The sequence below is a fragment of the Felis catus genome, chromosome A3, assembly GCF_018350175.1.
Source record: "Felis catus isolate Fca126 chromosome A3, F.catus_Fca126_mat1.0, whole genome shotgun sequence".
Lineage (NCBI taxonomy): Eukaryota > Metazoa > Chordata > Mammalia > Carnivora > Felidae > Felis > Felis catus.
Window position 1 is genome coordinate 28,654,430 of NC_058370.1, and position 19,361 is coordinate 28,673,790.

Here is a 19,361-nt window from a genome sequence, read left to right on the forward strand (position 1 = left end):
AAAAAAATTGATAAAATAAAAGAATTTGTATGTGCTCTCCTCCAACCAAAGAAAGAGGAAGTGGGTTATATGTCCCATAAATCACACTCCCAGGCATTTATCTGAGCAGAGAATACCATGGCCTCACAAATACCTCGCGTGACTATTTAAAGCATGTTTCTTTGGCATAGGAAATAAAGGGAAACATCCAAAATGTCCAGTAATTAGGGAATGCTTGAACAAACTAGTGGATTCATACCAGGAAATACTTCTCAGCGCTAAGAAGGAATAAATTATTTACATGTGCACAACTTGTAAGTTTCCGAAGGCATTATGTTGAGTGAACAAAATCAATCTCAAAACGTCACGTACTGTGGGAATCCACTTAACACAACATTGTTGAAGTTGTAGAGAACAGATGGGCATGTGCCAGAGGCTTGGTGTGGTGGGGCAGGTGGGCACTATGAAAGGGTAGCACAAGGCAAACCTTTGTGGCCATGGAGTTGTTCTGTACCCTGAATGTGGTGGTGTTTACACCAAATACACGTGAGCGGAAAGACACAAACAAAAGCTGGGGATGTTACAAGATTGAGCTATAAAACACAAGGTCTTTGTCATTATAATCTGCTCAATGACTATGACATTAGCCAAAATTAACGTGGGGGTGCCTGGGTGGCTCAGTCAGTCGAGCATCCGACTTCCGCTCAGGTCATGATCTCACGGTTCGTGGGTTCGAGCCCCACGTCGGGCTCTGCTGAACAGCTCAGAGCCTGGAGCCTGCTTTGAATTCTGTGTCTCCCTCTCTCTCTGTTCCTCCCCCACTCATGCTCTGTCTCTCTCTCCTTCAAAAATAAATAAAAACACTAAAAATAAAAATAAATTAAGGTATGTGGCACAGGGTCCAGAGAACAGACCATTGTATCCTCGTCATCCACGGTGGGACATCAGTGAATAATGCCTAAGAGGGAGATGTCTAGAAGTGACAGTGTCAGCATGCTATAAGAGACCTGCCTGTAACTTCTAGAAAAATCAGTTAAAAATCATCAGAAAAGGGCGCAAAATGGTTGCCTTTGGGGTGGAAAACCGTGGAAGGTAGGAGGCTCCAGTTTTCACAGGTAGTGTGTATAGAACCATTTACCTCGTAAGCCGTGTGCGTATGTAACTTTGATGAAGGTAAAAGCTAATCTGGGGTGAGTTGATTGACGTTATAAGAGCTCACATAAGAGAATGTCCATGCTATGAGCACTAGTACGAGTTTGATTAGTTCGCTGGACAGACTATCGACGTTAAAACCCACTTATAATCCTATACAACCTCCCAAACCCAGTGTAAACAGTAATAATAAGTTTTAAATTGTTTAAAATAAATAATTTTTAAAGATGCTATACTAGAAACTGGAAAGTAGTAAAGACAGCCCTAACGAGGGAATTGAGGTATCTCATGTCTGTGAGTTGCAGAGCTCAGTATCAGAAAGATGCCAATTTCCCCAAATGAATATATAAAGACAGTGCAATCAAGCCATATTTGTAAAGGGGTTTGTGATAAAAGATGACAGCGTGATTCCCAAATGTGTGTGGGCCAAGGAGAGTCTCAGCCGTCCCAAGCGACAGGACCAGGTGGGAAGGTTTGCCCAAAAAGAGGTATCAAAATGTGTTCTAAAGCTGTCCTAATTAGAGCAGTTTTTTTTAAAAAAAAAAAATACATTTTGCGTAAGCGAAACCCTTGTGGCCGCTCGTAGATATTCTTTGGTGGAACGTTTGGTCAAATCTGTGCATTTAAAAAATGGGATTGTCCTTTTGCCATTTTATCGTTAGAGTCCTTTAAATATTCTCTCTCTGGTGTCGGCAGACTGTGGCCGGACAGTAAATGCTTTATGCCTGTGGGCCGTCAGGTCTGGACCACTATCACTTCTGTCTGACGTTTCAGTCTGCAAGAAGCCACAGATAATAAAACTTGAGTTGCACCAACAGCCGGCTGTAACTTGCCCACCTCTGTCCCAGATACAAGTCCTTGAGCAGATTCTCTTGTCAAATATTTTCTCCTACTCGGTCACTTTCTTTTTCTTTTCATTAACGGTATCTTTCGAAGAATAAAAGTCGAAATTTTCATGAAGTCAAATTGATCGATGGTTTCTTTTATCGATTGCACTTCTTGCGTCTTATCTAAAAATGTCTCTGCCAACCCAAGATCATTAGGATTTAGTTTTGGTTTTTTTCCCACAGTTTCTTCTAGAAGTTTTATGGTTTTAGGATGTAAATTTATGTCTGTGACCCATCGGATCATATAAATTTGTTCTTAGTATTTTTGTGTATATTGTACTGTAATATTTCTATAAGGTAATATTTTTAAGACAATATTAAATTTTGTGTATGTTAGAAGGAAATGGTCAAGATTGTCCTTCCTCCTCTTCTCCTTCTCCTTCTCCTTCTTTTTACATATGAATATCTAATTATTTCAACACCATTTGTTGAAAAGGCTAGCTTTTCCACATTGAATTGCATTGGCATTTTTGTCAAAAATCACTTGCCCAAATATGTATTACGTATGGATCCAATATTTTTGTTTTTGCTCTAGGGCAAAATTCATTTTTAAAATAGTTAAAAAAATTGTCATTATCAAATTTGACATACAGTGCTGTATTAGTTTTAGGTGCTCAACATAGCACTATGACAATTCTGTGCATTGTGCAACGCTCACTATAGTAAGTGTAGTCACCGTCTGTCCCCATACAACATTATTCCAAAACCATTGACTGTATTTCCCTGTGCTGTACGTTTATCCCCATGACTCATAGGGCAGAGTAATTTTTTTTTCCAAAGTTTTATTTAAATTCTCGTTAGTGTACATACTGTACAATATTGGTTTCAGGAGTAGAATTCAGTGATTCATCAATTACATTCAGCCCCCAGTACTCATCATAACAAGTGCCTTCCTTAATACCCAAGACCCCTCTAGCCCATCCCTGACCTGCCTCTATCAACCCTCAGTGTGTTCTCTGTCATTAAGAGTCTCTCATGGTTTGATTCCATCTCTCTTCCTTTTACCCCTTCCCACATGTTCATCTGTTTTGTTTCTTAAATTCCATATATGAGTGAAATCATGTGGTATTTGTCTTTCTCTGACTTCTTTTGCTTAGCACAATATACCTAGCTCTATCCCCATCATTGCAAACGGCAAGATTTCATTCTCTTTGATGGCTGAGTAATATTCTGCTGTACATATATATCTTTTTTGCTTATATTTGTAATTAATTGTATCAAGCATTTAGGAACTGATTTTGAAGGATTTAACACAAATACAGGCTCCTTGCCAGTTTATCAATCCAGGAAATGATAGGGGTTGAAGGAGTAGTGGAGCAATTCTTTTCATATATTGTGTAGTTATTACAAATATTCTTGAATAGTTCATTACTCAAGAACAATTACTGAACTCCTTCTATACTTAGACCATATACTAGTTTAACAGATACACAGAGAGAAACCGAATAATAGCTCTCTTCCTCAAAAGAATCACAGCCTGATGAGAAATTTCTAAGATACACCACTGTATTTCTCCATTGGCTCTTTGACAGTTTTGCAAGCAACCACACTACCCCTGGAGAAGTGGCACTTACACGTCTGACAGATTCAGTTGTATGTTTGGTTCAATTCAGATAGAGTTATCGTCGTGCTGATGGCAAACTCCTTGCTCTGTATTTGTTCCCTGAGTAATGGGATTAAAACTCTGTGCCTGCTGCCAACACAGTATATCGTAGTGAAGAATTCTGTGCAAGTGTATAATCCTATCTGTGGTACCCTCAGCAATAAATGATCGCTGAAATTTGTGTAGCCACTGGAAACAAAACTCTAAGACCATGTAAGTCTATTTATTTCCTAACTAGCTCCATGTTTGACTCCTGGTAGGTTTGACTGGTATTTGTTTCACTTTATTTAAAACTGTTTGTAAAAAGTTTAAATATTTCAGAAGCACCCTAAAAGCATAAAAGTGCGAGGAAAGTGTTATCTTCGTTGAGTTTAGAGCTTCTCATATATTGTTGGTAGACCTGTATTATATAGGAATCAATGGTAACTGGAGTATGAATGTAGTGGAACGTAAGAATTCCTATTTAAAGAACCCCCCCCCCCCCAAAAAAGCAGTTCATGACTTGGAGGCCTCTATCCACACTGAAGAGTTACCTAACCTCACAGTGCAGAGTCATGTTGAATAACATTCGTGCCCCCAATGTACCGATTCTATTTGTGGTGAGCTGGGAAATTAAGAGCTTGAATTAAATGATAAATTTAAATATTTTTCTTGTTTTAATTTAAATTCCATTTAGTTACTATGTAGTGTAGTATTGGTATCAGGAGTAGAATTCCTCACTTACATATAACACCCAGTGCTCATCTCAACAAGTGCCTTCCTTAATGCCTGTCAACCATTTAGTCTAATATATATATACATATATACATATATATGTATATATACATGTATATATACATATATATGTATATATGTATATATATATACATATATATGTATATATGTATATATATATATACATATATATATATACCAAATATTCTTTATCAATTCATCAGTCAACCTGTCAACCATTTAGTCTAATATATATATATACACATATATATATGTATATATACATATATATGTATATATGTATATATATATACATATATATATATATATACCAAATATTCTTTATCAATTCATCAGTCAATGGACATTTGGGCTCTTTCCATGATATGGCTATTGTTCATAGCACTGCTATAAACACTGGGGGGCATGTGTCCCTTCGAATCAGTGTTTTTGTATCCTTTGGATAAAGACCTAGTCGTGCAATTTCAAGATCACAGGAGAATTCTATTTTTAACTTTTTGAGATACCTCCATACTGTTTTCCAGAGTGAATGCAGCAGTTTGCATTCCCACCAACAGTGCAAAAGTGATTCCCTGTTGCTTCCTGAGTTGTTCATTTGAGCCATTCTTACAGGTGTGAGGTGGTGTCCCGTTGTGGTTTTGATTTGTATTTCGCTGATGATGAGTGATGTTGAGCATCTATCCATGGGTCTGTTAGTCATCTGAATGTCTTGTTTGGAAAAGCGTCTATTCATATCTTCTGCCCGCTTCCTCACCGGATTACTTGTTTTTGGGGGTTGAGTTTGATAAGTTCTCTATAGATTTTGGATACTATCCCTTTATCTGATATGTCACTTGCAAATGTCCTCTCTCATTCCATCAGTGGCCTTTAACTTTTGTTGAGTGTTTCCTTTACTGTGCGGGTTTTGATGTTGAGGTCCCAATAGTTTGTTTTTTGCCTTTATTTCCTTTAACTCCAGAGACATGTATAGTCACAAGTTGCTGTGGCCAAGGTCAAAGATATTGCTGCCTATTTTCTCCTGTAGGATTTTGATGGTTTCCTATCTCACATTTAGGTCTTTCATCCATTTTGAATTTATTTTTGTGTATGTTGTAATAAAGTGGCCCGATTTCATTCTTCTGCATGTCGTTGTCCAGTTTTCCTAGCATCATTTGCTAAATAGACTTTTTTCCATTGGATACTGTTTCCTGATTTCTTGAAGATTAGTTTGCCGTACATTTGTGGGTTCATTTCTTTGTTTTCTACTCTGTTCTGATGATAAGTGTCTGTTTTATGGCAGCACCATACTGCCTTGATGACTACAGCTTTGTAATACAGCTTGAAGTCTGTAATTGTGAGGCCTCCAGCTTTGCTTTTCTTTTTCAGCATTACTTTGTCTATTCGGGATCTTTTCTGGTTCCATACAAATTTTATAATTGCTGCACCTCTGAGAAGAATGCTGGTGTTATTTTGATAGGGGTTGTCTTGAATGTGTAGATTGCTTGGGGTAATATAGACGTTTTAACAATCTTTATTCTTTCAATCCATGAGCGTGGAATGGTTTTCCATTTCTTTGTGTCTTCAATTTCTTTGATAAGTGTCCTTTCGTAAGTGAAAATTGTCATAGTTTTCAGCATACAGATCTTTTACCTCTTTGGTTAAGTGTCGTAGACTCTGGGTCTGGAATTTTCTCTTGTCCAGCAAGAAATGGGATGCAGGATTAAAAATGTGAGAGAGGCTAATGTCCAAGAGGAGACAAGAGCCCTGAGAAAGGGTCCTTGCTCCGTTTTTATTAGGATCAGAAGGCTTACAAACATGGTAATGGACGTGCATAAAGAGACAATAAAATCATGAACATTAACTCATGGGCATGAGGGAAAGGGGGTTTAGAAGATATGTGGTGTTAGGGGTTTAGGTTAATATAAAACAGAATCCTGTTGCCCGGTGGAAGGTTGTTTAAGGCAGACTTGAGGCACCACCTCCCTTTACCTGAACTGGTCTAGGGGACAGGAAAGACAGAGCATGCTACCTCAGGGTCAACAAGGCGCCTTTCTTTTGCTAATTACCTCTGCTCTGGGGAACTTCACCCTGCAAAGGTCTATACCCTATTTACCTGTTTACCTAATTTGGTCCTTCCTTCCTGTGAAAGCAGCTTTCTGCAGTTGTACTAAGTTGGGGGGTATTTCTGCCCTGAATACCCCATCCTGTTTACCCCATCCTGGATGTTTTCGTCCTGAGTTTCCCTATTCCTACACCTTTGTCCTATACTGGGCGCCTTTGCCCCATTTACCTAATCTTATGAACCTAATCTTGTTTACCCAAACTTGGGCGTGTACATCCCATGGCTTTCTAATTCTTTATGCCTTGTTAACCCATGGGGTGCAAGCTCAGGGAATTCCTAAACTTATTCCTCACATTAAGTTTATCTCCAGGTTTCTTAAGGCTTTTGGTGCATTGTAAATGGGATTGATTCCTTGCTATCTCTTTCTGCTGCTTCATGATTGGTGTATAAGAAATGCAACCAACTTCCGTATGGTGATTTTATATCCTGAGGCTTTACTGAATTCGTGCATCAGTTCTAGCAATTTTTTGGTATACTGTTTTTGGTTTCCAGGTAGAGTATCATGTCACTCTGAGAAGAGTGAAAGTTTGACTTCTTCCTTACCAATTACTCTGCCTTTTCTTTCTTTCTTTTGCGTGATTGCTGAGGGTAGGAATTCCAGTACTCTGTTGAAAAACAGTGGTGAGAGTGGACAACCCTGTTGTGTTCCTGATCTTAGTAGGAAAGCTCTCAGGCTTTCCCCATTGAGGATGATATTAGCTGTGGGTTTTCCATATATGGCCTTTATGATGTTGAGGTATGTTCTGTCTATCTCTACTTTCTTGAGAGTTTTTTTAATCAGGAAAGGAAGCTGTATTTTGTCACGTGCCTTTTCTGCATCTATTGAGAGGATCATGTGGTTTTATCCTTCCAGTTATTAACGTGGTGTATCATGGTGATTGATTTGCAGATATTGAACCAGCCCTGCCGTTCAGGAATAAATCCTGCTTGATTCTGGTGAATAATTCTTTTAATGTACTTTTGGATTCGGTATGCTAGTATCTTGTCGAGAATTTTTGTGTCCGTGTTCATCAGGGGAATTGGATGTAATTCTCCTTTTTAGCAGGTCTCTGTCTGGCTTTGGAATGAAGGTAATGCTGGCCTCATACTTGAGTTTGGAATTTTTCCTTCCCTTTCTATTTTTTGGAACAGTTTGAGAAGAATATGTATTAACTCTTCTTAATGTCTGGTAGAATTCCCCTGGGAAGTCATCTGTCCCAGTTCTCCTGTTTGTTGGGAGATTTTTGATTACTGATTGAATTTCTTTACTGTTATGGGTCTGTTCAAATTTTCAGTTTCTTCTGTCACAATGGTGGTAGTTTATATGTTTCTAGGAATTTATCTATTTCTTCAGGATTGCCCAATTCATTGAAATATAATTGATCATAATATTCTTTTATAATTGTTTGTATTTCTGTGGTGGTGTTTGCGATCTCTCCTCTTTAATTCATGATTTTATTTCCTGGAGACCTTCTTTATTTCTTTTTGATAAGTCTGGTTAGAGGGCTATCAATTTGTTAATTGTTTCAAAGAACCAGCTTCTAGTTTTGTGAATCTGTTCTGTTGTTTTTTTATAACATTGATTTCTGCTCTAATCTTTATTATTTCTCTTTTTCTGCTGTTTTTGGATGTTATTTGCTGTCCTTTTTCCATGTCCTTTAGGTGTAAGGTCAGGTTGTGTATTTGAGACATTTCTTTCTTCTTTAAGAAGGCCTGGAATGCTACATACTTCCCTCTTATGACCACCTTGCTACATGTCAGAGGTTTTGGACTGTCATGTTTTCATTTTTCTTGGCTTCCTTGTACTTTTTATTTCCTTTTTAATTTCTTGGTTAACCCATTCATTCTTAGTAGGATGTTCTTTAACCTCTGTGCATTTGTAGTCTTTCCAAATTTTTTCTGAGCTAGATAACAAGTTTCAAAGCCTTGTGGTCTGGAAATATGCATGGTATGATCTTGATCATTTTGTACCGGTTGAGGGCTTACACTACAGCATCTTTATTCATTCATCCCTTGGTTTAAATACCTCACTTGCTCTGGAGTCAAAGGTAACCCAGTTGCTCAGAGAGTAGAGGTAGGTTTACCTGAGCTTCCAGTGGGTTTATAAGTGCTGTTTGGTGTGCATACAGTGTGAAATTGTCCTGGATGGGAGATTATGTCTCATGTTGCACCTTACAGGTAAGCACCCACTCAGACCCCTGTTGCAACACACTCACCAAATGCAAGCTTTCCTGTGTAGTTCTCATCGCTCTTCTTGGGTATGAGTTGCTTGACTCCCTTGGTCATATGATAGTTCTCTATCCAGGTGACATGCACATTCGTGGATAGAATCTCTGCACATGGCAGATAACAGCCACCAAATCTGAGGAGGGTGAAGACTGGGACACTGTCACTGTAGGGGGAACTGACACAGCCCAGAGAAAGCAGACAATTACTATAGGAAGTCCACTGTAGAACCCTGGGAATTCCTTGACAATGGTCATCTGCCCAGGGTCTGCCCCAGAGGAGGATTCAGGTACTTGTTAACAGATTCCTGCATAGGTAAATGCATGGCTGAATGAGAGTGTGGTTTGAGTGAATGCATGCTTGGTGCGTGGTCGGATCGAGGAATGCATGCAGAAAAGAATGAATGGGATTGACAGAAGCCTCAGAATCTTGCTTTCTCTTTTTTTTCCACTTTCGCCATGTAAGATGCAAAGATGAACATTAAATACCATTTAAAAACCTACAAGGCAGGTGACCCACTCCATGACTTGATGATTCTATGAGTTGAAGATTCATGAACTCTACATCTTTACGACTCCAAGGTACTGAGATTTTACATCAGAAGGAACTAGGATTTGGAGAGGTTCAGTAATCTGCCCAAGGTCACAAGTGGCAAAGCTGGGGTTACACCAGACACAGCGTGTTTTACTGTCATGCTAGTCAGACACCCCAGCGTTCAGGCTCTATGAATTTATGATTCCTGGCTTCTGAAATTATGATCTAACGCCTTCTAGAACTCTTTTCAAGTGGATTTTCAGCTGTGCAGTGAGGAAAAACGGCACGATTGTTAAATACTATAAGATGTTATGTATTTCAGTAGAATTCATAAGAAGTCACAGTATGACCTAGGCTAACACTAAGCCAAAGGCAGGGAGACTGGGTTGTGATCCCTACACTGACACCACAGCCCAATGCAGGGGAATGGCAGGGAAGCCACATGTTTCAGCTTGAGCGAAAAATGTGAATGTTCCATAGCCAGTGGATGGCATGGAATGTGATTGGACTTGAGAACATTACTGAGGAAAGCTAGTTTTCCCAGAAGAACAGATGGACACCCTAATGACACTGTATTTGATGAAATTAATGCAAATTGAGCAGCAGGAAACACTGGTTGTCCTCAGAGAATCAGAGAACAGCAGAGCTGAGGGTAGACCAGGGCAGACCATGGAAAGATCAAGTGCCAGGAGAGAGACTCAACCCCTCCGGGACAACTTATCCAAACGAGACCTGGGAGCGGGTGACACACAAGAACCTTCCTGCTGGTGTCTCGGCTCCCCAGAGCCATAGGAGTAGACCACAGCCACGTGTGGATTTCCTGTGTGGGGATCGATATCTTGACTGCATTGTGGTGACCCTTCAGGGAGCTGTCACCAGGCCCCAATGACATTCCAGTTAGAAATGAGTGAGTGGAATTGTGCAGGCTTGTAGAGGTTCTACCTGCCTTTGGATCTCTTTGTTTTGTCTCAGGAGATACTAAGCTTGGGGGCTACCTTTCCCCGTGTTGAGAGTCCATCCAAATCCAGAGGATTATATGGGGCTACAGTGTCTGTGATTTAAGTTTGGAGTCAGGAAGTAGGCCAAAAAAGACACAATGCATATTCTCGAGCTCAGCTTTGTCCCTAAACCTCAGAAAGGCCAGACAGACTTGTAGGCTCAGTTTAACAACTTTTTGGACCATCTGGTGCACACATGTAGTTGTGCTTAACCTATTGAATACCTTGTGATTTTGGAGTTTTTCTGGCCCTGTGTTCATGTTTTGGTAGTTGGGTCATCATAAAGGGCATGGTCTGTCACATGGTTTCATTCAAGAGTGGGCACAGGGCCCAGTCTGAAAGAAGACCCATGTATAGAATCCCAGCCTACAGGGTTGTTTGTGGGTGAAGGGGCACGGTATCCAGTGTGTACTGATGATTTGGTACATGCTTCAGATTTTGAAAAATTTAGTTTTATAAACCTAGGGGATGGAGTTTCTCAGGCTGTACTCACCATTCACAGACACAAGGGGCTTGAACCAGATACCTACGCCACATCAGGATGCCCTGTTGTTAACTTCACATAGTAATAGGTGCCCCCATCCTTGGGTGACACATCACTGATGTGGATGGAATAGTCTGTTTGGTTGACCTCTGTGTTTTCCACTTGGTTTACTTGGGGGAATGGGCTTCTGGAGGAAGGGAGTGGAGAGATTCTAGAAATGCTCTCAGAAAGTGATGGAACCAGCATGTTGGCTTGTATGTCACACCGGAATGGGCTCTACTCAAGCACAATGCTTGTATCTGGAGACTCTCAGCCCACACAAGACTGATGACCCTTCATGTCCACGAGTCCATTGCCATGCACTTACTGCCAGAGCAGTAACTGGTTCCTTGTGAGCCCTGTCTCCTCTTAGGGATCTATAGGATGTTAAGTTTGGGGGAGGGGGGATGTTAGAGCAAGAGGAGCATGCAGAGCAGGCCCAAACTGCCCATAGGAGATGACAAGACTCCCCTCTCCCAGGGATGCCACCATCCTCTCACATTGTCCTGGAATGACGAATTCCATGCTGGGAAGCCATCCATGGCCCCTACTGAGCATCTTTCTTCCAGCCTCCAGCATCTCTCCCTTCCTCCAACCTCCAGGAGACTTCACACCTTCTACCAGACTCTAAACTCTTCAGAGTTTAAAGACTGGGATATGTAATGCCTTGATAGTCAGGAGCACTGGATTTGCAAATAGATGCAGTCAAGGTTCCAATCCTGAATCCACTTCTTGGTGATTGGGCTATATACACTTTGACTTTGAATTTTCATTTGTGTAGCTCAAATATTCAAACTGAGTTCATAGTCTGCACTCAGACATTGTCTTACCCTTTCTACCCTGTTCCGTACGTGGCACATGCTGTACACATTTGGGCAAACCAAAAAGAGACCCATGTTCTACACCCTCACTTGTCCACTCTTCTCTGCCTGCTAGAAGCCCTTTTGGTTTTACCTCCTACACACCTGTGGAATCTGTTTCTCCATCTCCATCATCTCTTGCCCAAATGAAAACTATTACTTCCTAATAGGCTACCCCCATCTTGTTCTGTCTGGCGTAAGCTCTACCTTCTCCTTCTTCCAAGGTGGTCTTCTACAACACACATCTGATTATACGCCTTCTTGCATAAACAGTTTTGTGGTTTCTCATTGCTCTTACAAACCCAGAGTGTTTGGTATAGAGTATGGTGTATGGCATATCGTGTGGTATGTGGTATATGGTATATGGTATGTAGTATGTGGTATATTGTATATGGTATGTGGCATGTGGTGTGTAGTATGTGGTATATTGTATATGGTATGTGGTATATGGTATGTAGTATATGGTATATTGTATATGGTATGTGGTATATGGTATGCAGAATATAGTGTATGGCATATGGTATGTGGTATGTGGTATATGGTATATGAAATGTGGTTTGTGGTATATGGTATATGGTATGTGGTAGTGTACACAATCCACCCTTCCATGACTGGCTTGACCCCTAGAGACAAAAGGATCCCTGCCTTTTCTGGTACTGACCACAATCTCTTATTCCACATTGGGTTCCCTGGGAAATAGGTGTTGAGATAAATATTAACAAGCAGGTCATTTTCAGGGAGTACTTTTAGGATCAAACCTGTGGAAGGGAGGAGAAGGGAGTAGGAATGTTTAGAAGAAGCTAAGCTGCAGTGAGGTCTCAATGACAACCTCAGGTGATCTCCTGTGCGTGCTGATACTAACATGTTATTTCAGAGTTGTCCTGAGCTGGGGTGAGCGGGCTGGGCCTCTATATCCCCATGTTGAGGAGCCACTGGATGTGGCAGGTTACCAGGCATGACCTGGGGCAAGGTGGCTCTTCTCAGCTGAGGCCATCTCAAAGAGGGTCACAGCCCAGGGCCACGTCCTGAGGCCTAGTGCATCACAGCATCCACCTTGCTCTGCAGAGCCCCTTCCAACTCTGTTCCTCGACCTCAGCACATGGATTAACCCCCCCCCACACACACCCCATTGAGGTCCTTAGAACTACCCCACTCACCCAGGGGGCTTGAGGTCTCTGAGCACACCTGGACTAACCTGGGCTTTCCCACTTGGAAACATTTAGGATGACTATCATGAGGACAGAGAAGCAGCTCCTTCTGGGATCTCTGAGTGCCTGGCTCTGGAGTGAGCTCTGGCAGAGGACAGAGGAAGGAGGAGAAGGAACCTCAGAACTGGAGTGAGATAAAACCTGGGTTACGAAACAAAATCTCCCCACTATTCACTTCCTTGCAATGTCCCCCAGGGGGGGTGCGAGAGGCAGAGATCCAGCTGAGGACAAGATGTTGACTTTTTTTTAATGGCCTTAATTTGTGTAACAGTTTTACATTTAGAAAAAACTTGGGACAATCATACAGAGTTCCAATATACAGCTGCACACAGCTTCCCATCTTATTGACGTCTTACAGTAGTATGGTACATCTACTATAATTTAATGAACCCATGTTGGTACATTATTATTTAGCAAAGTCCATAATTTATTTAGATTTTGTCTTGACTTGGGCTACTATAAGAAAACACCATAAACTGGATGCCTTGTACAACAGGAACTAATTTCTCACAGTTCTGGGCATGAAAATCTGAGATCAGGGTGCAAGGATAATTAGGGTTGTGAGATGCACTTCCCACAATAGCAAAGCAGATGGTTGTGTGGTCTCCTGGTCTCCCCCCCGATGAACCTGCATAACATACAAAGGTGAAAAAAATGGCAGAAGGGAATGGGCATAAAGCTGAAGGGGTACAGGAAAAACGAGAAGAGAAGAAGCTGGAGGTAAAGGTCAAACTCAATGGGAGTGGGGTTCATGAAGGCACAGAGACCTTCATGGGAATGCGGCCCGGGATACTGTTCCCAAGCATCCAGATATGCAGCCAGAGGAGGAGAGTGAGGATAAACTTACCACGTCGCTGAGGAAAGTGGGGGAGGAAGGTAGGGTGACAATGTCCCGGAGGAAGTGATGCCAGCAAATATTCACATTAATGTTGTAAAGATTTCACAGCATCGGAAGTGCCAAGGATGGAGTGTTGGAAGCTGATCCCAAGTGAGAAAGGAGGGAGATAATCCAGACACTTGCTCTCTATTGTAAACTGTGCCATCAGAGGAAGGCAGGCCCTCTGCAAACTACTCTTGATAAGTCTTTGCAAACAAATAAAACTCTTCTCTTTTCAACGTTTCTAATGTTTCAAAAGCCCATATACCAAGTGAATAATAGTTTTACTGTTTTTTTTTATGTCCCGATACATTCATAACTGACTGTTGGAGGGTTTCTGAGATGTTGAAAAAGGTTTCTAAAGGTCACAGAAAAATCATTACTTTTCCCACTGATTACTGGCATCACTTTTCATGGTTTCAGCTGCACCGTCATTGTTTTGGTCCTGCATCACTGTGCAAAGTGAGCACTGTTTCCATTTATCAAGTTGGCTGATCTTAAGTTCTAGGGAAGTAGTTCAATTCAGGTATGAGCTGTGGGAATGCAGAGTGAGAGAGTGGAATTGATATTTTACATGGGGTGGTTTTTGGAAGGTGCTTTTCATAAAGAGACATATCAGCAGAGCTTGAAAGGGGAGAGACCGAGCCATGCACATCTGTAGGGGGAAGAAGCACAGAAGGGAGACAATTTGACCTCCATTTCCAAAGGGTCACTGTGGCGGAACCCGGAGAGTCTGTTAGGGACGCGGCAATGGTCCAGGAAGGGATGCTGGTGGCCGGGACCAGGGGGCAGCCCGGGAGCGAGCAGTGTGCAGGTGTTGGGTGGAGCTCCCTGGTGGGCGGGAGGAGGCTTGCCCTCGCTCCTGAGAGCTTTCCAGGAATTTTGCAAGCTAGTTGTTCCACTGTTGGCAGCTTGAAATTGGCCACGTTGGGAGTGTAGACACCACCGAAGTGGACAAGCACTACAAATCGGTCTTCTTTTTCCTCCTGAGAAGTGGATTGTTGAACATTTACCATGTCACCACTGCACATAGCTTTATGAAGGCAGAATTGAACACGGGATACGAAGAAGGAAATCAGGGAAGGGTCCAGGTTTCTGGACTGCCAGCACGTGTACATGAGCAACGAGGTCGGGAAGGATGAAGGTGACAGAAGAGGTAGTGTTCCCATCACAGGGAGAGGAAGAGATATTCCTCTGTGGGTCTGAGTAGAAGGACATGTAGGCAAAGAGGGAGGAAAATCCCTTCTCTTCTTCCAACCAGGATGGGATTCATTTGTATTCGAGAGACATTGGAGAACTCACCAAGGCTTAGGAGTCTGAGGGTTGGCAGGAATAACCTGTGAGAACATGGACTTGAGTGTGTACTTCATGACCATGGTCCCCAGGAGAAGGATACGAGATAGCCTGGTGTGCGTACATGTGACTTGTTTCTCACATTCTAGTAGGATATCCATGTGTCAGTCTCCAGAGACATTCTATTGCCCTGCTCAGGACCAGGTATGAAGACCAGCTCTGGGGGCATCAAGGACTGGGAGAGGAGTGGCAGGAACTGTGGGCAGGTGGGTCTCTGGGGAAGCCAACATTTGGGGCAGATTTGTGGAAGCTTCTAGTTGTTCCTTGTCTTAGGCTGGGCCCCTCAGGGAAGGAAGGAGGCAGCAGAGACCGAGGATGGCATGTGGCAGGGGAGGAAGGAAGGAGCTGTGGACCCATGTTCACATTTCATTATCTGCGCATCATTCCAGAAATGTTCTCCACGTGTCTCCTTTGTCCTGGGTGCTATTTTCCTCCTGGGACACCTGTAGTGAGAGGGCAGAAAGTCCCTGACATGGACTGTGCCTCCTCAACCTTCCTCCCTAGGTCCTGATCCCCCTTCCCCATCCTCTCCAGTCTGTCCCACGGAGGGTCAGAGCGGGAGCCGTTCTCAGAGCAGCCAGCAGGCACCTGTCAGCATTCCTCTAAATGTGGACACCTTGCACCCAAATAATCTAGAGATGGTCTCCACGGGGTTTTCCACCCAGCTGTTGCTCAGTCAGCCCACTTACTTCTCAGAAACCCTAGGCCTCTGTGCACATCCTTTGCCAGCCTTTGACCCCACCCACCTCCTACAGGACCTGAGAGTCCTCCTTGGAGTTTGGAACCTCCCAGAGGGATTCCTGAGGCCCCTTAGGGTATGGAAGGAGTTATTTCACCTGCTCTTTACTCCAAGTGGGCAGTGACCCTGTATGACCTGTGGGCTGCCCCTCTTGCTGATCTGGCTCTTTCTTGGACTGACCTTGCCCTGTCTTCCTTGTCCATAACTCACAGCCAATCCATTACTTCCTGTGGACATAGATGACTGAGACAGTGACGAGCAGCAGTAGCAGCTTGGGACCCAGGTAGAGAGCCACCAGGAGTGGAGTGGACAGTTCTAGATCTGGAAATGAAGGGACAAGAGGCAGCATCAGAGAGGGATCCAGGAGTCCACTCACAGGGGCCTCCACTTACTCCATCTGAGGGAACCTGGACCCATCAATGCTCTGAAGCTAATGAATCTCCCTGTGAGACGCTCAAGGCAGAATTCAGAGTTGAAGTACCTCATCTTGCTCACCCCTTCTCCGGCTACCGGGGGTCCTTCCTGAGGGAAGGGATGGAGGCTGTGCATCTTGGTGCAGCAGGGTCAGCCACATAGGCATCCAGCCTTCCAACCCAGACAACCCTAATACCCATTTCCAGTCTTAGCACACAAGCAAGCTTGCTAGTTCAGACACACTTGGAAGCACCAGAAGTAACAGCCTTTGTATGAGCCCCAATGCATGGCCAAAGACCAAAGTCTAACCCAAGCCAGTCCAGAGGAGGTGATGTTGATTTGTCTCTTCCTGCTTTCCTGGTTCAGGAAAGTCAGGTCAAGACTGACCCCTGGAAATCACACGGTCCAAGAATAGGAGGACTCTGAAAGGTGGAAGACGAAGGCAGACAGTCTAGATGCCGGCAGTGTGGAAGAACACAGCACCAGGTATCCTGGCTCCATGCTACTGAATCCCCAAGTACAGGAGACCCAGGTGTGGCATTCAAACAAAGAAAGACTAGTGTCAGCAATCCTAGCTCCCATTTCAAAAAACGAGGAGCAAAATAAACCCCAATCAAGCAGAACAGGAAAAAAAGAGGAGAAAAATTAATGAAATTGAAAATACACAAGAGAGAAAATCACTAAAGCAAAAGAGAGTTTGTGGAAAAGATTAGTAAAATTGAAATACTTCTTAGTAATTCTGACAATGAAAAAAGGGAAAAATAAATATTTCCAATATCAGGAAAGAAATATGATATTACTACAGAGCCTACAGACAGCAAAACAATAATAAAGTAATATGATGAGAACTCTATGGGTAGAAATTGGACAACTCAAGAAAATGGACCAGCTTCCTCAAAGCACAACCTGCCACAAGCATCCAATATGAAATGAAGAATTTGAGTAGCCCTAGCTATCCAGATTCTCTTCATATATATATATATATATATATATATATATATATATATATATATATATATATATAAGGGTTGTGGAGTCCCATGTGGTTCACAAGAAAGTTCTCCTAAGCATTTAGAGATGAAATAAAACCAAGTTTGGTGCACAAAATAAAGTTTCAGAAGAAATTTTGAGTTTCAGAAGAAATTCCATTATAACTGATTGTAGGGAGTTACTGAAGAAATTCCATTATAACTGATTGTAGGGAGTTACTGATAATTTTACAAAGTGTGTAATGGTATTGGTTTTGTAGAAAAGCCAATGTCATTAGTCACATGACCACCCAATTATGGACATCCATTTGCAACTGAGTGTGCATCCATGCTAAGTCACTAGTGAACACAATTATGCAACTTCTGCATACCTCTAGTTTTAAGAGAAATTGTTTGTTCTCCTCTTCCTATCTCTACTCTACTAGGTGGCAGGGTCACGGACACTCAGTGACCCAGTGTTGACCTAGCAATGAGGACAGTGTCATGGGGTATGTTAGAAGGAAATGGGCCTTTGAAAGGTCTTCTGGAACAAAGACTCCTGGAAACATGGCTCAAACTCCTCCATATATTATAAGAGTGAGATAAGATATAATTTGGTCATAGAAAGGGGACCTGTAGGTCCTTGGGACAATGCCCAGCTGTTTTCTCTAACACATTTGTCGTATAGGCTGGTGGTCCCTGTCCTCGGGGACTCAGGTTTCTCTTGATTGGTTTAGCCCATCACCTGGACTAAGGGCAGGACATCTTCTCCTTCTGTCCCCCATTGCTCCCTGAGTCGGTTCTGTAAACTTCCAAGCTCCCAGGGTGGTTGTAGCAGGAAGAAGACCAGAAATGAACTGGAATTGGCATCAAGTAAATGTGCAGTGAGTAATCATGATTATTGCTGGCCTGTTGTCCCAAAGCAGGGGACAAAGGTGGTTTGGGCTGTGAGCATCCATGGTCACCAGGGAGTCTGGTCCAGACTCAACACTCTGTCCTCAGGGTTCCCTTCCAGAATTTCAGAGTGGCAAGTGCAGACCTTTCCTGAGAAGGAGTTAGAAGGGTGTAAGAAGGATCGATATGAAGCCCAGGTGAGAACGAACAGAAGGAGGAGGTGGCTGGCCTGGCGTGGTGACATAATTAGTCAGGTGAAGGTGCAGGAGGCAGGATGCTAGCGACAAGATCATCTCCCTCCCTCTGTTGTTTCCTTCTCTAATGCATGTTTCTGTCAAAAGATCTAAAAAGCTATGTACCAAAATCTTAACAGTGGTCACTCTTGGAGCATGAGCTTTGGGGAGGGAAGCTTATATCAAAATTCTACTTTATGTCTGTAGACCTCTAGATTATTCTATAATAGGCATGAATGACTGCTTTTCACATAAAAAAAGAAAAGATAGAATTTAAAGTGCCAGGTCAGTTGGCATCTTGGACTCACCGTGGGTCGTATGGGCTTCCTGGTCCTTCTGGTGGGCAGAGACCACAAGGGTATGGGTTTTGGTGACCTCGGGCTGCCCGTCTTGCTGCACCTGGCAGGTGAAAACCACATCTTCCCTGTGGGCGGATAAATTCACCAGGAGCCAGCTCGTCCAGTTAAAGGTCCCATCCTTGTTCTCTATGAGGTTCGAGGCCGTCGAGGCCGTTTCTGTTCGGGACACGTGTCCGTTCTCCAACCAGGTCAGCTGTAGGCGCTGGGGGTAGAACTTCTTCACTTGGCAAATGACCTTCACCTGGTTCCCTGTCATGGGTTGCTGGGCAACCTCCAAGGTGGGTGGAACTGAAACAGCACAAAGCAGAAGCTCTGACCTCATGGAACAGACACATCACCAGGGAGGGGCTAGAGAACTTAGGTCCCCCCACGCAGCAAGGGAATCACCCAGATCAGTGCTAGGCATACAGCTGGTGCTCAAACACTGAGGGTAGTCTTTGCATGCAAGTGAAATCCCTAAGCACAGTGCCCAGTACACAGTAGGTGCTCAAGGTACCTACTGGTAGCTCCTATTAGGGTAATGATGAGTGAAATCGAGATATGCAGCCCCCAGCATGCATTTGGAATTGAGTAACTAGCAAAATCCATGAAGTCACTGAGCACACAGTGGCTGGATTACAGTAGGTGCTCAATAATTGGAGTGGCTATGGGAAAGTAAATCGAACTACCTAGCACGGTAGGTGTTCACCCGGAACTGCCGTTAAAACAGGAGGAGGTGACGGTACCCCTGGGTGCCCGG

General features: G+C 43.0%; 1 protein-coding gene across 2 annotated transcripts in view; it reads right to left on the reverse strand.

Annotated features, from left to right (window-relative positions):
• Positions 1-13,007: 13,007 nt before the first annotated feature.
• LOC101085539 (signal-regulatory protein beta-1-like) overlaps positions 13,008-19,361 on the reverse strand; it is a 52,646-nt gene continuing 46,292 nt past the window's right edge. The window contains exons 4-6 of one of the 2 annotated variants that reach the window (XM_045053801.1): positions 18,572-18,910; positions 15,935-16,075; positions 13,008-15,458 (exon numbers count right to left, since the gene is read on the reverse strand). In XM_045053801.1, the coding sequence (XP_044909736.1) occupies positions 15,975-16,075; positions 18,572-18,910 (440 nt within the window). In that variant the 3' untranslated portion in view covers positions 13,008-15,458; positions 15,935-15,974. Of the gene's footprint in view, positions 15,459-15,851; positions 16,076-18,571; positions 18,911-19,361 lie in introns of both variants that reach the window. The other variant, XR_006595292.1, reaches the window with a different exon arrangement.